The sequence below is a fragment of the Carcharhinus amblyrhynchos genome, chromosome 7, assembly GCF_965287045.1.
Source record: "Carcharhinus amblyrhynchos chromosome 7, sCarAmb.v2.hapA, whole genome shotgun sequence".
In the NCBI taxonomy this organism is placed as follows: domain Eukaryota; kingdom Metazoa; phylum Chordata; class Chondrichthyes; order Carcharhiniformes; family Carcharhinidae; genus Carcharhinus; species Carcharhinus amblyrhynchos.
In genome coordinates, this window is record NC_137330.1 from 63946861 (window position 1) to 63964573 (window position 17713).

The following is a 17713-nucleotide window of genomic DNA, read 5'->3' on the forward strand; positions in this document are numbered from 1 at the left end:
GTATCTAAGTGGTATGCATGGAGCTGCCTGAGAATCGCCTTTAGATGACGATAGCACCATGAACCCAGCCAGTGGCGCTGCTGAAAACAGACAACATCCTCACAACAAGAAACAGCAGCGAGCCTCATCGCCGGCCAGGTTCCGGGATATTAACTCCAGACCCTCCATAAAGACTTCCTTCGGTACCAAATCGAGCACACTCAAGCAGGGTTACCACCCGAGCCGCTTTTCCAACCAGGGGGCTGCGAATCTGAAAGAGAAAGCGAGCCGAGCCGGGGCTGCTGTCCGCTCCGCTGGTGCTGAAAGGGAGATCGCCGCGCCCGAGGAGCCCGCCAGGGTGGAGGCGGAAAGCTGCCGCTTCGCCCCGAGGAAGAACTCGGATTTTCCCCTCGCGAAGAGTGGTCGGGCGGCCGGGGACCCCCTTGAGAAAGTGGACGGTGCGGTAAAGGCAGCGCGGGGCAAAGCAGGCGAGCAGCAGCCGGCCGGAGGAGGTGGTAGTGGGGAGGCGGAGGGCAGCGGGCAGCCAGGAGGAGCGGGGAGGGGTCCCGGGCTTGGCCTCTACACTCAGAGCGCGGGGTTTGGGTCGCCGCCCGGTGCTGCGGCCGTCATGCACACCAAAACTACAGCGGAGCCCGACAGCCAGAACGAGAGAGCGGCGGGCGGATCCAACATGGAGACAATAATGACTGAGCAAGAAAAGAGCCTGCAAGAGGAGGTGGAGAAGCTGCGCTCGGAAAACCTGGGCCTCAAGGTAAGAGATATTGGCTTGTGGCAGCCTGCCAGAGACAGGGGGGGAGTAATCTCTGCTCCGGGATAGACACGGATAGAATGCAACATAAATACCAAAACAAGCCCGCTTCTGAGAGGAAGAGGCTTCACCCTGTGTGGGCCTGCAAGCTGCAATGCTCGCACAGGAGATGCTGTTGACAATTTACAATATGGCCATTGTCCTGGGAAACGCCTGCCGCAGATTTGAAAGAGTTTTTTTTTATTTTGATTTTGCTCTTCTATCGAAACACACACATATACACACATAGATAAAGATATCTTTGCTTTGTTTCAGACCGAGATAGAGGAAATGAGGAACGAAATGGACGAAATGAGGGACAGTTTCTACGAGGAGGATGCCTGCCAACTGCAGGACCTCCGGCGGGAGCTGGAGCGGGCCAACAAGAACTGCCGGATCCTCCAGTACCGCCTGCGGAAGACCGAGAGGAAGAGGATGAGGTTCGCCCAGACCGGCGAGATGGATAACGAGCTGCTGAGGAGCCTGGAGCAAGACCTCAAGGTCAACTTTCCCTTTCAATCCATGACATTGTCGTGAGTTTCCTGAACTTAGCAAAGATTAAAACAGAAAACAAATCTGCATCTTTTGAGATAACGAACTTTTAAGTAATTAACAACCATTTTAAAATAGTTAAGACGTGAGTTTTATTTTCTGTGATTATTAGTATCCATTTTAAAACAGTTGTGACTTCGTTATTTCATTTTCTGTGATGAGGATGCCATTTACTGTTGTCATTACTTACAGGTTGCCAAAGACGTGTCTGTCCGGCTGCACCACGAATTGGAAAACGTAGAAGAAAAACGCACCAAAACAGAGGAAGAAAATGAAACCTTGCGTCAGCAGCTAATAGAAGCTGAAATTACCAAACAAGCTTTACAGAATGAACTGGACAAGATAAAAGAGGCAAGTACAGTAATGATGACCACCACTACCCTATTCCAGGGTTATAAATTGAAGACAACAGATCACAAATTGAGAAATCATCTTTGGTCATGTCAGTGGGAGAATGTAATATAGTCATCCAACATTTCTCTATTTCTTTAAATGGGGTTAGGTCTGATGAAAATGGTTAAACAATTGAGTTAAACTGTCACTCAGGAATATTGACAACTGTAATTTATGAACATATTTCTTTGTTGTAAAAAAAAGTCCCCGAAGAGTAGAAATTGGCCTTGTGCCCAAAATGAATGTTAAGTCAGTGGAATGATATTCCCACATACTGTTTTTTGCTGGTGGAAGGCCATTACCACATTTAGTCACAGGGCTCATCTGCACTTAACTGGTGATCTGTGGTGCCAAGCAGATGACCATGGGAAACAACTCAGCAGTGTCAACAGCAATAGAACAAATTCAAGGTGTTTGTAGCCAAATAACTTGTGGGTAAACATGGATAATATGTCAGAAAGCCTGCTTCACACTTTCAATGTCAATCTGTCAAGGAAGATATCTGTTGATTAGTTGACTTTGACCATTTGCTATTCCAAAGTTGTCTGGTACAAATCAAATTCTTGTCCAATAAGTCGGTACATTTAAGAAAAATGGGGAGAATTAGAATTAACTTTAGCAGAGCAAAAAATGGGCAAAATGAAATCAGCTGATTGTATTACACCCCATGAATAGAAAATAAAGAGTGAGGTGTAAAACTCCTTATTACCTATTTATCATCCAGTGATAAAAGTTACAATTATCCCCAAGATTTAATTTGGTAACAGTTAGATTTTACTAGGAATGTTATTGATGGGTTTAGGAGGAAACACAACTGAAACAAGTGTGATTATAAGGACAAAGTAGATTTTTTTTCTTTTAACTATACCAAAGGAACAATGTCAGCAATTAAGAAAGAACCTTTGGTGTGTGAACAAGGGGTGATTGGTGTAGAGTACACTCTTAAATACACCAGGATTATGGAAGGCCTCCTTTAAACCGGTCAGTATGGTGCCTGAGTTCTCCATTGGTACTTGGATGAGAACCAGATTGTTTGATAGATCCATTTTCCTAGGAAATATTTCATTAAAAATAACCGTCATTGAATAGAGATTTTCAAATTATATTGTTTCTCACACAATTAACATGAGAAAGAATATTTGAGTGAATAACATAGAGATGTCATTTCTCCCGTTCATTTGCACATTTCACTGACTCCCCACTGCGTCCTTTCACGTGAGAGATTCTTTTGCATGTTAGCTACCTTTCTTTGTTTTTCTGTTCCTGCAGTATCCACCTGTATCTCTTTTTTTTCCACAGATTTCTTTATCTGTTGATGTTTGCATGTATTTGTCTCTTTTTTCTCTTTGGTCACTCTTAATGGGAATTTTAAACTGAAACTATGTATAGCTTTGAGAGTGGGTAGGTGTTTAAAAATACTGAAATTGATGGCATGTTGGGAAGTTGACAGCACCCATTGACTTCTGTCTTTAAAATGGCATGCCTTTGTAATCTTCTGCCCACAAATTCATAGGTGACAGAATCCATGTTTGCCAAGGCAAAGAATTATGTGCATCATTAACTGATGAGTGTAGTCAAAATGAATAGGCATTTAGCTTTGTGGCTCTGATTTGGATTTCCATAGATCCAGGGAATCATCAATTGCATGCATTAATTTGCATAATCTTAAAAAATAAGCAAATACTTGACATGTCATTGTGTTAGAGACTCATGTGCATACAATTGTTCAGCTACTCTTTCTTTCTGTCCTACTCCTATTTGGTGCAATTGTGTGTGATTTCTGGCAGTTTGTGTGCAACCACAGCAATATTATATGTTTGTGCAAGCTTCCCAAGAACTACCATGATGCTTTTGTCCTGCACCAGTCAAGCCTCCTTAAACTCATAACATCTCAAAGCAATGTTAGTGGCTGGCTCCTTAGGGACAAGGGTTATCTATTGAAGATGTGGTTGATGACACATATTCGGAGTCCAGACAATATAGCCAAAGAAAGTAACAGTCAAAGCTAGAGACCATGACAGCTGTCATTACCAAACAAATGGGATGCTGAAGATGTGGTTTGAGATGTCTGAATAAATCTGGATTCGTCAGGCTGGATATCAAGAATGATCGTAGTATGTTGTGCCTTTCACAACATAGTGCAACAGAGAGGACTGGATTTCTTGGAGGAAGAAGTGGTTGGGGTATGGAATGGACAGCCTGCTGTGATAGTGGAGTCGGACACTTTAGGAACTTTCAAGCGGTTATTGGATTGGCACATGGAGCACACCAGAATGATAGGGAGTGGGATAGCTTGATCTTGGTTTCGGACAAAGGTCAGCACAACGTAGAGGGCCAAAGGGCCTGTACTGTTCTATGTTCTATGTATAGAGTGCACTTTTTTGAGTGGGAGGAAGAGGAGCAAAATGAGGTGCAGCAGGAAGAGGAACATGATGGGAACTAGCACTCAAGCACATAGCTGCCAGTGATAACCAGGATTGCCTAATTCTAGCTGGACTTAGAGGGAAGCAGAAAATTCATTTGGCAGCTAAATTCTGAACCAACTTGGATTATATCTTGCAACGCAAAGCAGTCCTACAATCTACAAATCATTCCTGTCAAGACATCCTTCATTCATCTTTAACTCTTGTCTTACCTCCCATCACAAATGAGAAAACTGCTTTCTTATTTCAGCTTTTCCCACTTGTGGTGGCCACAAAGGTTGATCACCTTTCAACATCTCCACCAATCAGTCACTCAATCTTCTTCCAATCCTACTGTGTTTAAGTCTCTTACCTCTACATCCTTTTATCCTTTTACCTTAAGCATTCCTCTTCTTCTTCCTGGCAGTCTTGTCTCCATCACTTGCCTGACCACATCCTCTCTCTACAACAGCTTACCATCTTATTTCTTCCTGGCTGCTTTCCTTAATTCTTCAACAGTCTTCACTGATTCCTTTATATATTGCTCCTGATCTTGCCCTTTCTTGTATCTCCACACATCTGTTTCAACATCTGCATCTCATTAGTGTTCACTCATTGTTCTCCTTGCCCTGATGTTACCAAAGTTTCTGCACTATATAACAAGGCTGTTCTCACAACTGTCTTGTAGTTCTCCCTTTCAGTTTCAGAGACTACATTGTGCTTCTTCCAATTACTCTAACCAGAGCTAATCCATTGTTAAATTTTCATTCATGTACTTCTATTAGTATCTCAAAACCAGCAACCTTGAGACAGATGCTGTGTTAGATTTTAGATCTAGTTGTATTTTGGCTCAGCAGTTCAGGCCATCGACGGTTCAGAGCAAACTGGATTAGGTGAGGTCAAGGATCACTTGGAGTGTGGGAATAGATTGGCACTGAAGCAGCAAAGGGGATAACTAGTCTGTGACCAGACTGTGTCAATACAGTGCATAGCCAAATTGCTTAGGTAAGTCTTTTTGTACTTAATCAATTAACTTTGCATGGTACATTCCAATTTTCAGACGACTCCAAATTTTGGACATTCGGATTTGAGACACCCTAATGGTCCCACTGCTTTGTCATTTTTAATTTTTCTGCACTGTTCTGATTTCTACTGGATTGATGCTATCATTTCTTGATTTACAACTACCTTTTCTGTCTTCCATCTTAAGTTTTCTTCATTCATAAGCCAGTTAAAATATTGACCCCACTTCTCTTTGATTTCACCCTCTTTCACAAAGGTTATGCAGCCTGATTCCTTCATTTTATGTACAATTCCCACGCCTTTTGTTAAACTACCTGTCAAAGCTGTTGAGATCCTTTCGTTACTCTTTGGTATCCAGACATTTAGATTTTCTTCTTGGCCAGGGATCTCTAGCGATTATTTTCTTTGCATTTCGTTTTTGGCTTTTTGTAGTGTTCTTCAGACAAATCAATTCTCTCCATGTGATATCAAGAAAGGGCTGAAGGTGCTGGATACTGCAAAAGTTATGGCTCTGACAGTATTGCAGAATAGTAGTAAAGACTTGTGTTACAGAATTAAACAGGCTCTTAGCTAAACTCTTCCAGTACAGTTACAATACTGGCGTCTACACAGCAGTGTGGAAAATTGCCCAGGTGTGTTCTATACACAAAAAGCAGGACAAATCTAACTTGGCCAATTACTGCCCAGTCTACTCTTGATCATTAGTAAAATCATTAAAACAGTCATCCACAGTACTATCAACCGACACCTACTCAACAATAACCTGCTTATTAACGCTCAGTTTGGATTCCGCCTAGGCTACTCAGCTCCTCACCACATTATGGCATTTGTCCAAAAATGGACAAAAGAGCATTTTGTGAATTGAGAGTGACTGCCCTTGACATCAAGGCAGCATTTGACTAATTGTGGAACCAAGAAGCCCAAACAAATCTACAGTCAATGGGGCTCAGGGAAAGTCTCCACTATTTGAAGTCATACTTAGCACAAAGGAAGATGATTGTGATTGTAGGAGGTCAAATATCCCAGTCCCAGGATATCACTGCCGGAGTTCTTCAGGGTGGTGCTCTAGGCCCAGTAATCTTCAGCTGCAGCATAAATGATCTTCTCTCCATCATAAGCCCAGAAGTGGGGATATTTGCTGGTTATTATAAAATATCCAGCATCAGTTGCAACTCAGATGTTGAAGCAGTCAGCGTCCATGTGCAGCAAGACCTGGACAACATGTTGGCATAAGCTGAAAAGTCACAAGCAACATAAGGGCGGCATAGTTGCACACAATGTCAGGGACCTGGGTTCAGTTTCAGGCTCAGGTCGCTGTCTGTGTGGGGTCTGCACGTTCTCCCTGTGTCTTGGTGGGTTTCCTTCGGGTGCTCTGGTTTCCTCCCACAGTCCAGGGAGGTTAGATTGCTTGACTGCGCTCAATTGCCCCTTAGAGTCAAGGGGACTAGCAGGGTAAATGGGGTTATGGGGCAAGAACCTGAGTGGGATTATGGTTGGTGCAGACTCAATGGGCCAAATGGCTGCCTTATGCACTTGAGGCATTCTGTGATTTGCACTACACAAATGCCCAGGCCATGATAATCTCCAATAAGGGAGAATCTAATCGGCTCCCCTCAACATTCAAATTACATTACCATCACTGACTGCACCCTACCTACCCACACACACACACACACACACACACACCCCACCCCCCCAATCAACATCCTGGCATTACTTTCCATCAACAACTGAACTGGGATCAGCTTTATAAATACTGTGACCACAAGAGCAGGTGGAGAGGATGGGAATTCTGTACTGAGTAACTCACTTCCTGACTCCCTGAAGTGTCTCCAGCATTTACGAGGCTTGGGATGATGGAATACTGCCCATTTGTCTGGAAAAGTACACTCCTGCCACACTCAAGATGCTTGAAACCATCCAGGATAAAGCGGCCCACTTGATTGATACTCCGCCCACCATATTAAACATTAATTCCTCACGCAACCAATGCGCAGCAGCAGTTTGTACCATCTACAAGATGGGCTACAGTAATTCAGCAAGGCTCCTTCAGCAATATCTTCTGAAGCTTAGAAGGATAAGGACAGCAGACGAATGGGAACACCATCAACTTCAAGTTTTCCTCCAAGCCACGCACCAATCCAATTTGGAACTATATTACCGTTCATTTACTATCCCTTGGGCAAAATCCTGGAACTCCCTTCCTAAGAGCACTGTAGGTGTACTCACATCACATGGACTGCAGGAATTCAGCGCCACCTTCTCAAGGGCAATTAGGGATTGACAATGAATGCTGGCACAGCCAACGATGTGAAATAATAAAAAAAAAATTCTCTGACCTACATAGTGAATTGGCCAGAGCATCACAACCTCCTGGGCTTCCTTATCTCTGCCACAAGAATATCTGCAAGCAAGATATGAAGATTGAAGACATTGACAACTGGGAGTCAGTTGCTAATGGTCCTAAATCTCTGGATTCTGACTGTTTGCAGGGACATTGGACGAGACAAGCAGAAATGAAAAGTTCAGCTGGTCGAGAAGAGTGTCTAGGCCAAACAAAGGCCTGTGAATTGTGCATCTTCTCAGCCCACTGGCTTCCTATGCAGCAAATGTGGCGAAGGCTGCCGTGCCAGAGTGGAACTGTTTAACGTAGAATTGATCACTGTGACACAAATCATTGTCTCATGAGACAGAAGGCTGCAATAGAGTTGCTAATGCAGTGACTAGGGTTAAAAGTCACTGACGAGCACACTGCTGAAATTTCTGAGTTCTTCATGCACTATTGGGCTCCATTTATTGTCGGTGCATTGAACAATTGAAGCACAATCCTTATTCTGTTTCAATTTGCTCTCATTTTTTTTATTGCTCTGATCAGCTGTTTTTTTAATTACACTTTACCTTTACCATCATCCACATCCCTTTGACATTTCACAGACTCCATTTTATGTCCAAGTTGGCCTTTTCTCGGTATCATTTTGTCTCTATTATTCTGTTTCCCAAGCCACATTTTCTGAAGTGTCCTGTCACACTAATAAATCACACAATCTCTGCACAAAAGGAACCTATTCCGTCCACTGCATTTGTGGCAAAGTTCACTCTACATTTCCTTGTACTTTGCATTTTTTAATTTCTTTTTGTGGTGCAGTATTTCATCCAACTGGAGCACATCAAATAACTATTTTCTTTTTAATGTATAAATATATTACCTTGTCCCTGCACTATCATCAATGGGAACTTTTTTTTTCTGTCTGCCTTATCTAAATCTGTCATAATCTTGTACACCTCTATCGGAGCTCCTTTTAACCTTCTTTTCTACAAGGAAAATAATTCCAGCTTTTCTAACCTAACCTAGTAGCTATATTCCCTTATTCCTGGAACCATTTTGGTAAATCTCCTCTGCATCCTCTTTAGGACCTTCACATAAATTGGAGGGATTGGGGACTGGGAACCAATTCACATCAGTGGGGACCTGTATGTTTGAGTGGGACTTCTTATAAGAAAAGATACAGTTGGCACATTATTAAATGAGCTGAGGCCTCAAGGAGGATGGAAGGGAACAAAGGAATAGATGAGGATATCAGTAGTAGACAGTTGAGTGAGTGATACAGTGGTGGTGAAAGAAGGCAATCTTAATGAAAGCACTATGAGTTTGAAGCTCAGATTAGGATCAAATGGAATTTCAAGGTTGCAAAGAAAATGAGAATGGGATGGAATTGGTGACAAGGATACAAAGTTGTGATGAGGAACAATGATGGTGGTTTTGGTCTTCCCAATTGCTCACCAGAAGAAATTGAGCCTCATCACAATTGGATGTCAGATACTGTTTGGGACCAAAGAATATTCGTTTAAGGTGAAGAGTAAATGGTTTAGAATGGATCTGAGGAAACTTTTTTTTCATCCAGAGGGTGGTGGAAATATGGAATGTGCTGCCTGAGGAAAGTGGTGGAGGCAGGTATTTTCACAACATTTAAGAAGCATCTGAAGGAGAACTTAAACCGCCAAGGCATAGTAGGCTATAGGCCAAGTGCTGGGAAATGGGATTAGTATAGATTGGTTGGCATAGACCTGGTTGCCCGAAGGGCTTGTTTCTATGCTGTCTAACTCTATGACACTATAAGCAGTGAAACAATAGAGAAGTTGAGAGATGTGATGATGAGGTAGAGCTGTACATGTTGAAGCTGGCTTCAGAGCTTTGAACATTATTAGCGAGGGACAGCATGCATATAAATAAAAGTTTATTTATTGGTCACAAGTAGGCTTATATTCACACTGTAATGAAGTTACTGTGAAAATCCCCTAGTTGCCACATTCCGGTGCCTTTTTGGGAACACTGAGGGAGAATTTAACATGGCCGATGCACCTAACCTGCACATCTTTGGACTATGGGAGGAAACCGGAACACTTGAAGAAACCCAGACAGACACAGGGAGAATGTGCAAACTCCACACAGACAGTGACCCGAGCTGGGAATCGAACTCGAGTGGTACTGTGAGGCAGCAGTGCTAACCACTATGCTGCCTCATATGAAGATGAGGTATAAGGAAAAGATAGATCTTGAGGTGCACTAAAATAATGGTGCAGGGGCAAGATAAGAAGCAATTGCTGGAGATGCTCTGGCATGATTGATAGGTAGGAATGTAACCAAGTTAGGGCAATTCCAGTGAGCCAGACAATGCAGTTCAGGCATTGAGGGAGGATATTTTTGATCAACCATGTCACAAGTTCCAGAGAGATTGGGAAGAAATCATTTCATGGTCACAGTTGCAGAGGATGTTATTGCTAATTAATGCAATTTCTGTTTTGTGGTTGGAATGAAAAGCTGGTAGGAGAGATTTAAAATGGGGGGATGATTTGAAACTCAGGATCACTTGTTTGCTGTCTGAAGAATAAGTGGTTGGAAGTTGAAAATATTGGACATGTCTCAGCTTCCTCATTGATCCCCAAGGCTTATCTGATGTAATTTTCTGATAGATTTATAAATGGGCGCACAACATTCCTGATGGGCATGCAGATATTTGTAGCAGACATTGTGCAGCCTAACTAACTGAGCTTAAAGGGACAGTTGCCCAAAATAGTGTCCTGGAAATTTTCATCTCTTCTCTTGGACCCACAACAAAATTCTGGCTCAGTGCTAGAAAGAATGATTGATGATGAGGTGGTAGTTTGCAATGATGGAACAGTCAAGGGTGTCTAATTTTAGGATGCATTGAATATTCATTTTTCTTACCTTTTCCCAAAATAAGTTCCTGTTGACTGTACTCTCTGATGAGATTGCACATTCCTAAAGCTACCTCTGTAATTCCCTCTTAAATTTTGTAATAGATTAAGACCATTAGAAACAGGAACGGGGTCATCCGTTTAGCCCCTCAAGCCTGTTCTGCACCACCATGGCTGATTTGACATTTCCCACTTCCACTTTTCTGCCCTTTCCCATAACCGTTGATTCCCTTATTGATCAAAAATCCCTCCATCGCAGCCTTAAATATACACAAGGACTCTGTTCCTACAGCTCTGTGTGCCATGGAGTTCCAAAGACTCGGAGAAGAAACTCCTCCTCATCTTAGTCTTGAATTGGCACCCCTTTATTCTGAGACAATACCCTCGACTCTACCGTGAGGGGAAACATCCTCTCAGCATTTATCCTGTCGAGCCGCTTAAGAATCCTTTATGTGAATAACTTTAGTTTCATTAACTGTTTCATCCCCTTCATCTTCAACACTACATTGAATACACTTCTGTCACAGAATAAACAGCTTTGATCGTAAGCTCACCTACTGTTATTGGACTGGCTTAATAATATTTGACACAGATTATCAAACCTACCAATCAAATTGAAAATATAACGTGATTGTTTTGTTTAATTCTGTGGTTGATCTGCTGCGCAGTATTTAGTCTGAGCATTTTTATATTAAATATTAGGTGCTGAGGGGGTGGGGGGTGTTATTCTGTATGTTTAGAAAATCAAGAACAGGAAAGAACAAAGAAAATTGCAGCATAGGAACAGGCCCTTCGACCCTCCAAACCTGCAGTGACCATGCTGCCCAACTGAACTAAAACCTTCTACCCTTCCGGGGACCATATCCCCCTACTTTCATCCTATTCATGTATTTGTCCAGATGTCCCTTAGAACTCACTATCATATCTACTTCCACTATCTCCCCCGGCAGCGAGTTCCACCCACCACCACCTGTATAAAAAAAAACTTGCCATGTACTTCTCCTTTAAACCTTGCTCCTCGCACCTTAAACCTATGCCCCCTAGTAATTGACTCTTCCACCATGGGGAAAAAGCTTCTGACTATCCACTCTGTCCATGCCCCTCGTAATCTTGTAGAGGCCTATCAGGTCACCCCTCAACCTCCGTTGTTCCAGTGAGAACAAACCAAATTTCGCCAACTTCTCCTCATAGCTAATGCCTTCTATACCATGCAACATCCTGGTAAATCTTTTCTGTATCCTCTCCCAAGCCTCCATATCTTTCTGGTAGTGTGGCGACCAGAATTGAACACTATATTCCAAGTGTGGCCTAACTAAGATTCTGTGAAGCTGCAGCCAATTGAAGACTTGCCAGTTTTTAAGCTCAGTGCCCTGGCTGGTGAAGGCAAGCATGCCGTATGACTTCTTGACTACCTTCTGCACTTGCATTGCCACTTTCAGTGACCTGTTACCTGTACACTCAGATCCCTCTGCCTATCGACACTCTTAAGGGTTCTGCCATTTACTGTATACTTCCTATCTTAGACCTTCCAGACTGCATTACCTCACATTTATCTGGATTAATCTCCATCTGCCATCACTCCACCCAAGGCTCCAACTGATCTATACCCTGCTGCATCTTCTGATGGTCCTGATTGCTATCTGTAAATCCACCAATCTTTGCGTCATTCACAAACTTACTGATCAATTCAGTTACATTTTCCTCCAAATCATTTATATGTTACAAACAGCAAAGATCCCAGAACTGATCCCTGAGGAATGCGGCTTGCCACAGCCCTCCATTCTATTTACATAATATTTCATATTAAATATATTTTACTCACAAAAAGTTAATATTCACATTGTTTTTTTTAAGTTTAAACAAGTGTTAGTAATATAAGTGGGATCCCATCTGCTGCTGACCCTTCAGACTTCTTTTGCTTGTCTAAATATATGGTTGTGAGAAATTAATATTTGATTTCTTAATTTCCGCAGTCTAAGCGAACTGTGGTGCTCCTAGATTACATATTATTAACATAATTTTTGTTTTTGACTGATCTGCCTTTTGTGTGTTGGGATTTGACTATTTGAGAAATATGTATAATGTTCGCATTTGTGATTCCAGCTACTGAGGAGTTTTGCACTGCTCTGATGCATCCTTAGAGGAAGCATTCTTTGATGAGTAAGAGATGAACATACCTCATTTTAATGCACCAAACTGCTAAAAGTTTGGAGCAAAGTAGTACTTGGCTTTTTTTTTTAAGCCTATCTTTGCTTACCAAAGCCAATTAACATTCTTGATGATGAGAACACTAAGTACCTGATTTAATGGATTGAATTCTCACAAGCTCCATTGGCGTGTTTGATGGCAAGTGTGGGGGGCTGGGGCAGCAGGGGGAGAATATGGCAGGAGGCCCAGAAATTGGTTTCATGCTGGTGTGAATTTACAGTGTGAACTTCTGGTGCTTGGCGTGGTAGGTTGGAAAACTTACCACGGGCCAGCGTAAATCTCTTTTTGCATCCTGTTAATGGGATGCGGATGAAGGCCTGACATCCTTGGGGCAGCACGGTGGCACAGTGGTTAGCACTGCTGCCTCACAGCTCCAGGGACCTGCATTCAATTCCCGGCTTGGGTCACTATCTTTGTGGTGTTTGCACGTCGTAAAAGAATCATAGAATCTCTACAGTACAGAAAGAGGCCATTTGGTCTATCAAGTCTGTGCTGACCACAATCTCACCCAGGCTCTATTCCCATAACCCTCCACATTTACCCTGCTAATCCCTCTGACACTAGGGTCAATTTAGCATGGCCAATCAACCTAACCCATACATCTTTCTCTCCATGTCTGTATGGGTTTTCTCTGGGTGCTCCAGTTTCCTCCCATGATCCGAAAGATGTTCAGGTTAGGTTGATTGGCCATGCTAAATTGCCCGTTAGTGTGCTGGGATATGTAGATAAGAGGGATTGGTGGGGTAAATATGTGGGGTTATGGGAATAGGGCCTGGGTGGGATTGTTGTCAGTGCAGATTTGATGGGCCGAGTGGCTTCCTCCTGCACCATAGGAATTTTATGGTTTTATGATCCTCATGTCAGATTCACTGCAGTGCTGGTGGGAAAATATGCCGGTGTGAAACATGTTTGGAACAACATGGATTGCAGATGTTGGGACTTATCTAAAACATGTCAGGGGCTCCCCCTGAAATTTGGGGTGGAGACTGCCTGCAACCCTCCAAGAACATCTCAAGTGGACCTTATGGAGTAGGTATCCTAGAGGGGACCCTTCCTTCATCCTCAAAGGTGGTGGCCTGCCTGCAAATTAACATAGATCTCTAGGAGCACGTTGAGACCGGAAGATAGACCTCCCGAGAATGAAGATGTTCCTGATCCAAGTTTGTGTGTTTTCCCACCAGCTGCCACAGCACTCCACCGTCCCATCCCCGCAACAGCACTTAATCTCAAAGCAGGAGAAATCCGCCACCCAATATTACACAAACATATTTATCTCAAAGGTCAACTCTTTCCCATTTACAGATTGATTTGATTGGTTATTGGATTATTGATATGCAAAGTAAATTATAAAATGATGAAAATAGATTATTCCAGGAAAGTAAGAGTGCTAACATCTTGATCCGCGAAGGCTTTTTTTTATATAATCACTTGCCTGGGTCAGCACACAACCAGAAAATTGACAAATGGGAGAGAATCTTTCCTCAAATAAGTATTAATTGCAGGGTGGCTGTCTTCCTCTCAACTGGGTCCACTTTCTGTTCTGTATTGGCAACATACAAACCATCAAAAACAGCACGATTGGTACTTTAGATTAACAGCATTTCCAGAGAGTATATCCCTTCATTGGAGATGGATTTTCAAAGAATAACCTTGTACACTGTTGAACTTTAGCTCACATACTATTAGCAGTTTCTATCCAAAGGTGCACTTCATTCAATAGCATAAGATAGATACCCACAGTCTATTAATAATGTGTTAAGTCACTGAAGAAAAATGGAAGAGTTTTAAAAATGATATACTCACTAAAAGTAAACCAGAAAACTTTATACAAAATTGGTCTCCACTGTCAGCCCCTATAGGGAGATCAACAGTATCTGAGATAGGTAAATACAGCTAATTCATCATGCATGAACTTCCCATGGTCATCCACAAGCCATTTTCCATTGGGTTCCTCTCCCATCAGCCAACTTTGCTGCTTTTCTATTCATTGTTGTTGCTTGAAATACATTTCTGATCTCCGAAACTATCCTAGACTTAGGGCTGTCCCACCATACCAGTTGGTTAACTTTTCTTAAAGCATTAGTTTTTTTAAAAAAATTCTTTATGGGATGTGGACATCGTTGGAAAGGCGGCATTTATTGTCCATCCCTAATTGTCCTTGCACTGAGTGGCTTGCTCGACCATTTCAGAGGGTAGTTAAGAGTTAACCACACTGCTGTTGATCTGCAGTCGCACATAATCCAGACCAGTAAGGGTTAAAGATTTCCTTTCCTAAAGTACTTTAGTGAGCCAGATGGCTTTTTACAAGAATTATAGTTATCATGGTCACCATTACTGAGACCAACTTTATATTCCAAATTTACTAATTTAATTTAAATTCCACTGATTTAAATTTGAATCCATGTCCCCAGAGCATTAGCCTGGACTTTTGGATTACCAGTATAGTAATAGTATAGTATTATCACTGTCTCTTCTTGAGGTGTGGATGCTGTTTTATCCACCAACAACTGTGCAGAGAATAACTGCTAAAACCTGGAGAACCACAGTATTCAAACAAGCAGGATCAATGAAGCAAGAAATAAGAAACAATTAGTATCATTGCACAGTAATGTAAATTCACATTTAAATTTTTTAGATCTGGTAATGGTATCAATTTGTGGTGGTATTTATCTCTGTAATTTGTACATCTGAGAAGTCAGACATATCAACTAAAGGTAATTTGCATGTCATGTTCACTGCGCACATTTCATTGAAAAGCCAATTCCAACATATTAATGAATTCATAAACACATTTACAAATGAATATGTTTTATATTAACATGGAGACAATCAGTGCAAGGCTATTAATAATTACGATACTAATGTTTAAAGAGAAAGTCCACCTTAGCTGGTGTTCTGAGAATGAGGGTTCAAGTTTAACCCATTCAAATTTAAATCAGTAGAATTTAAATTCAATTAATAAATCTGGAATATAAAACTAGTCTCAGTAATGGTGACAATGATAACTAAAACTGATTGCTGTAAAAGCCTATCTGGTTCATTAAACTACTTTGGGGCCAGAAATGTGTCGTCCTTACAGCAATGAGGTTAACTCTTAACTGCCTCCAGCAATGTTCTAACAAGCCACTCAGTTGAAAGGCTATTAAGGATGGGCAACAAATGCTGCCTTTTCAACAAAGTCCACATCCCATAAAAGAACGAAGAAAAAAAGATTAAACAAATGCATTAAACAAATAGCATGGTTAATAGAAGAATAGCCCTTACTGTTCTAGATTTAATAGTTTAGTAGGCTGAAGCCTGGATTTGTGCAGGTGGAATATCATTCAAAAGACCTGGAAGCATCCAGGCAAAGTATTCAGTTTGATCAGCACTCCTGGCACTCCTAACAAATTTAGTCATTGCACTCACCAGTACGTTATGGCTGCAGAATGTATCGTGTGCACTGTAGCAAACTGTTTGATTTATTTCAGTACTTTCCAACCTTGTAAACTTTATCTTTGAAAAGAATAAGAACAACAACATCATGGGAATGCCAACACCTGTGAGTGCCTCTCTAAGTTATAAGCCATTCTGCTTGGACATAACCTACCATTTCACTGAGTAAAGTGCAGGAAATATGTAGTACTATTGTGAGAAGACCGTCGCCACCAAGGTAAAGGCCACCATCACTACTCAAGGAAAAATGAATGGGTGATTAAAACTAGCCTTGGAAGTATTGCCCACATCCTAGAAACCAAGAAAAATGCAACAACGTTAATGATTAAGACTAGTAAGCTAATACTTTTTTCACAAATTTCTGTATTTGAAATGTTTCTAGCTTCTTTTCAAAAGATTGTATAGACTCAGTACTCAACACACACCATGTAAAAGATAAGGTGACTAATTCAAGCAATCTCCTCAACATCTTTCAATCCAACTATTGTAATGTAAATCTTGATCATTTAAGGAATCAGAAGGAATTTTTTCCAAAGCCATCCCCAATTAGTTTAGTCAGTTTTACCTATATTAATGTCTTAGACCTGAACCCTGTGGTATATTGTGAAGCCAGACTAGGCCCCAACAATTTTTTTTATTAATTTGGCATAAATGTGAGTATATTATGCTTTACACTAGGAGTAATTCCACTGAAAAATAAGGGATATTTTATGATAAAACAAACTTTATCTTAAAACACAGTACAAGTATAATTCTAACAAATGTCACAGCTTAACTATTAACAGTTGAACAATAATTCAAAAATGAAAGGAAACAAGCTTAATTTCTAACTTATCACGGTTTCATTTCCAAATAAGCAACATTTTCTTACAAATTTAAAATTCCACTTTAAATACAGTTAGAGACCATTAATATACTTGAAGTGTACACAACCTTGAAGCTTTGATTTTCAGAGCAGCTTGCAGATTTGTCTCAAAAAAACCCGCTAGAACTGAAAGTGTTTCTCTGCAAAAAAACCTAGCTCCTCCCATTAACCTCATTGTCACATGCCCTGTCAATCAACCTAATCAAAATCCCAGGGGAAATCTTCATCTACAAACAAATATATATTAGCTCTCCCCTAAGTAAACACTGCATGCTTAAAATGAGTAGTGTTCCACTCTCCCAGCATTTGAGCTGTATTCCGACCAGACAATGTGACTACCTGTAGAAAAAGAGCTGAATTTTAAAACATTCCCCTTTAAACATAAAATATATCAATAGCACATTATCATTAGTACCCTAAGCATTTACTCAAAATGAAGTAATTTTTTTTTGGAAATCATGATTACCATTACATTTATTTTCATCAGCAAAAAACTGGAGGTAAAATTATTAATATTAAAAACACTACTTTAAGACAATCTAATAGTCGTAATGAGTTAATGTCCAGCCCCAAATTCATATTTCTTGACTTTGGCGGGGACCTAAACATTTTATTTAACTTACTAACCACAATCTAGCGGTTTGGAGATATTTTTGAAGAGCAGTTGATTACAATCGTATACCTTTTTAGAAGGGAGGTCACCCATGTTTAAGTTAAGGGACAGGAGGGTAATAGGAGATGTGAGGAAAACCTTTTTCACCTGGGGAGGTCTTGAGAATCTCAAACTCACTGCCTGAAAGGGTGGTAGAAGCAGAAACCCTCACAACATTT

At 41.2% G+C, this 17713-nt stretch overlaps 1 protein-coding gene across 1 annotated transcript in view; it reads left to right on the forward strand.

Annotated features, from left to right (window-relative positions):
- Nucleotides 1–563: 563 nt before the first annotated feature.
- Nucleotides 564–17713, forward strand: part of mtcl3 (MTCL family member 3) — a 42595-nt gene continuing 25445 nt past the window's right edge. Inside the window, exons 1-3 of the mRNA XM_080192488.1 lie at nucleotides 564–751; nucleotides 1064–1288; nucleotides 1532–1690. Coding sequence (XP_080048614.1) covers nucleotides 608–751; nucleotides 1064–1288; nucleotides 1532–1690 — 528 coding nt within the window. The 5' untranslated portion in view covers nucleotides 564–607. The remainder of the gene's footprint in view (nucleotides 752–1063; nucleotides 1289–1531; nucleotides 1691–17713) is intronic.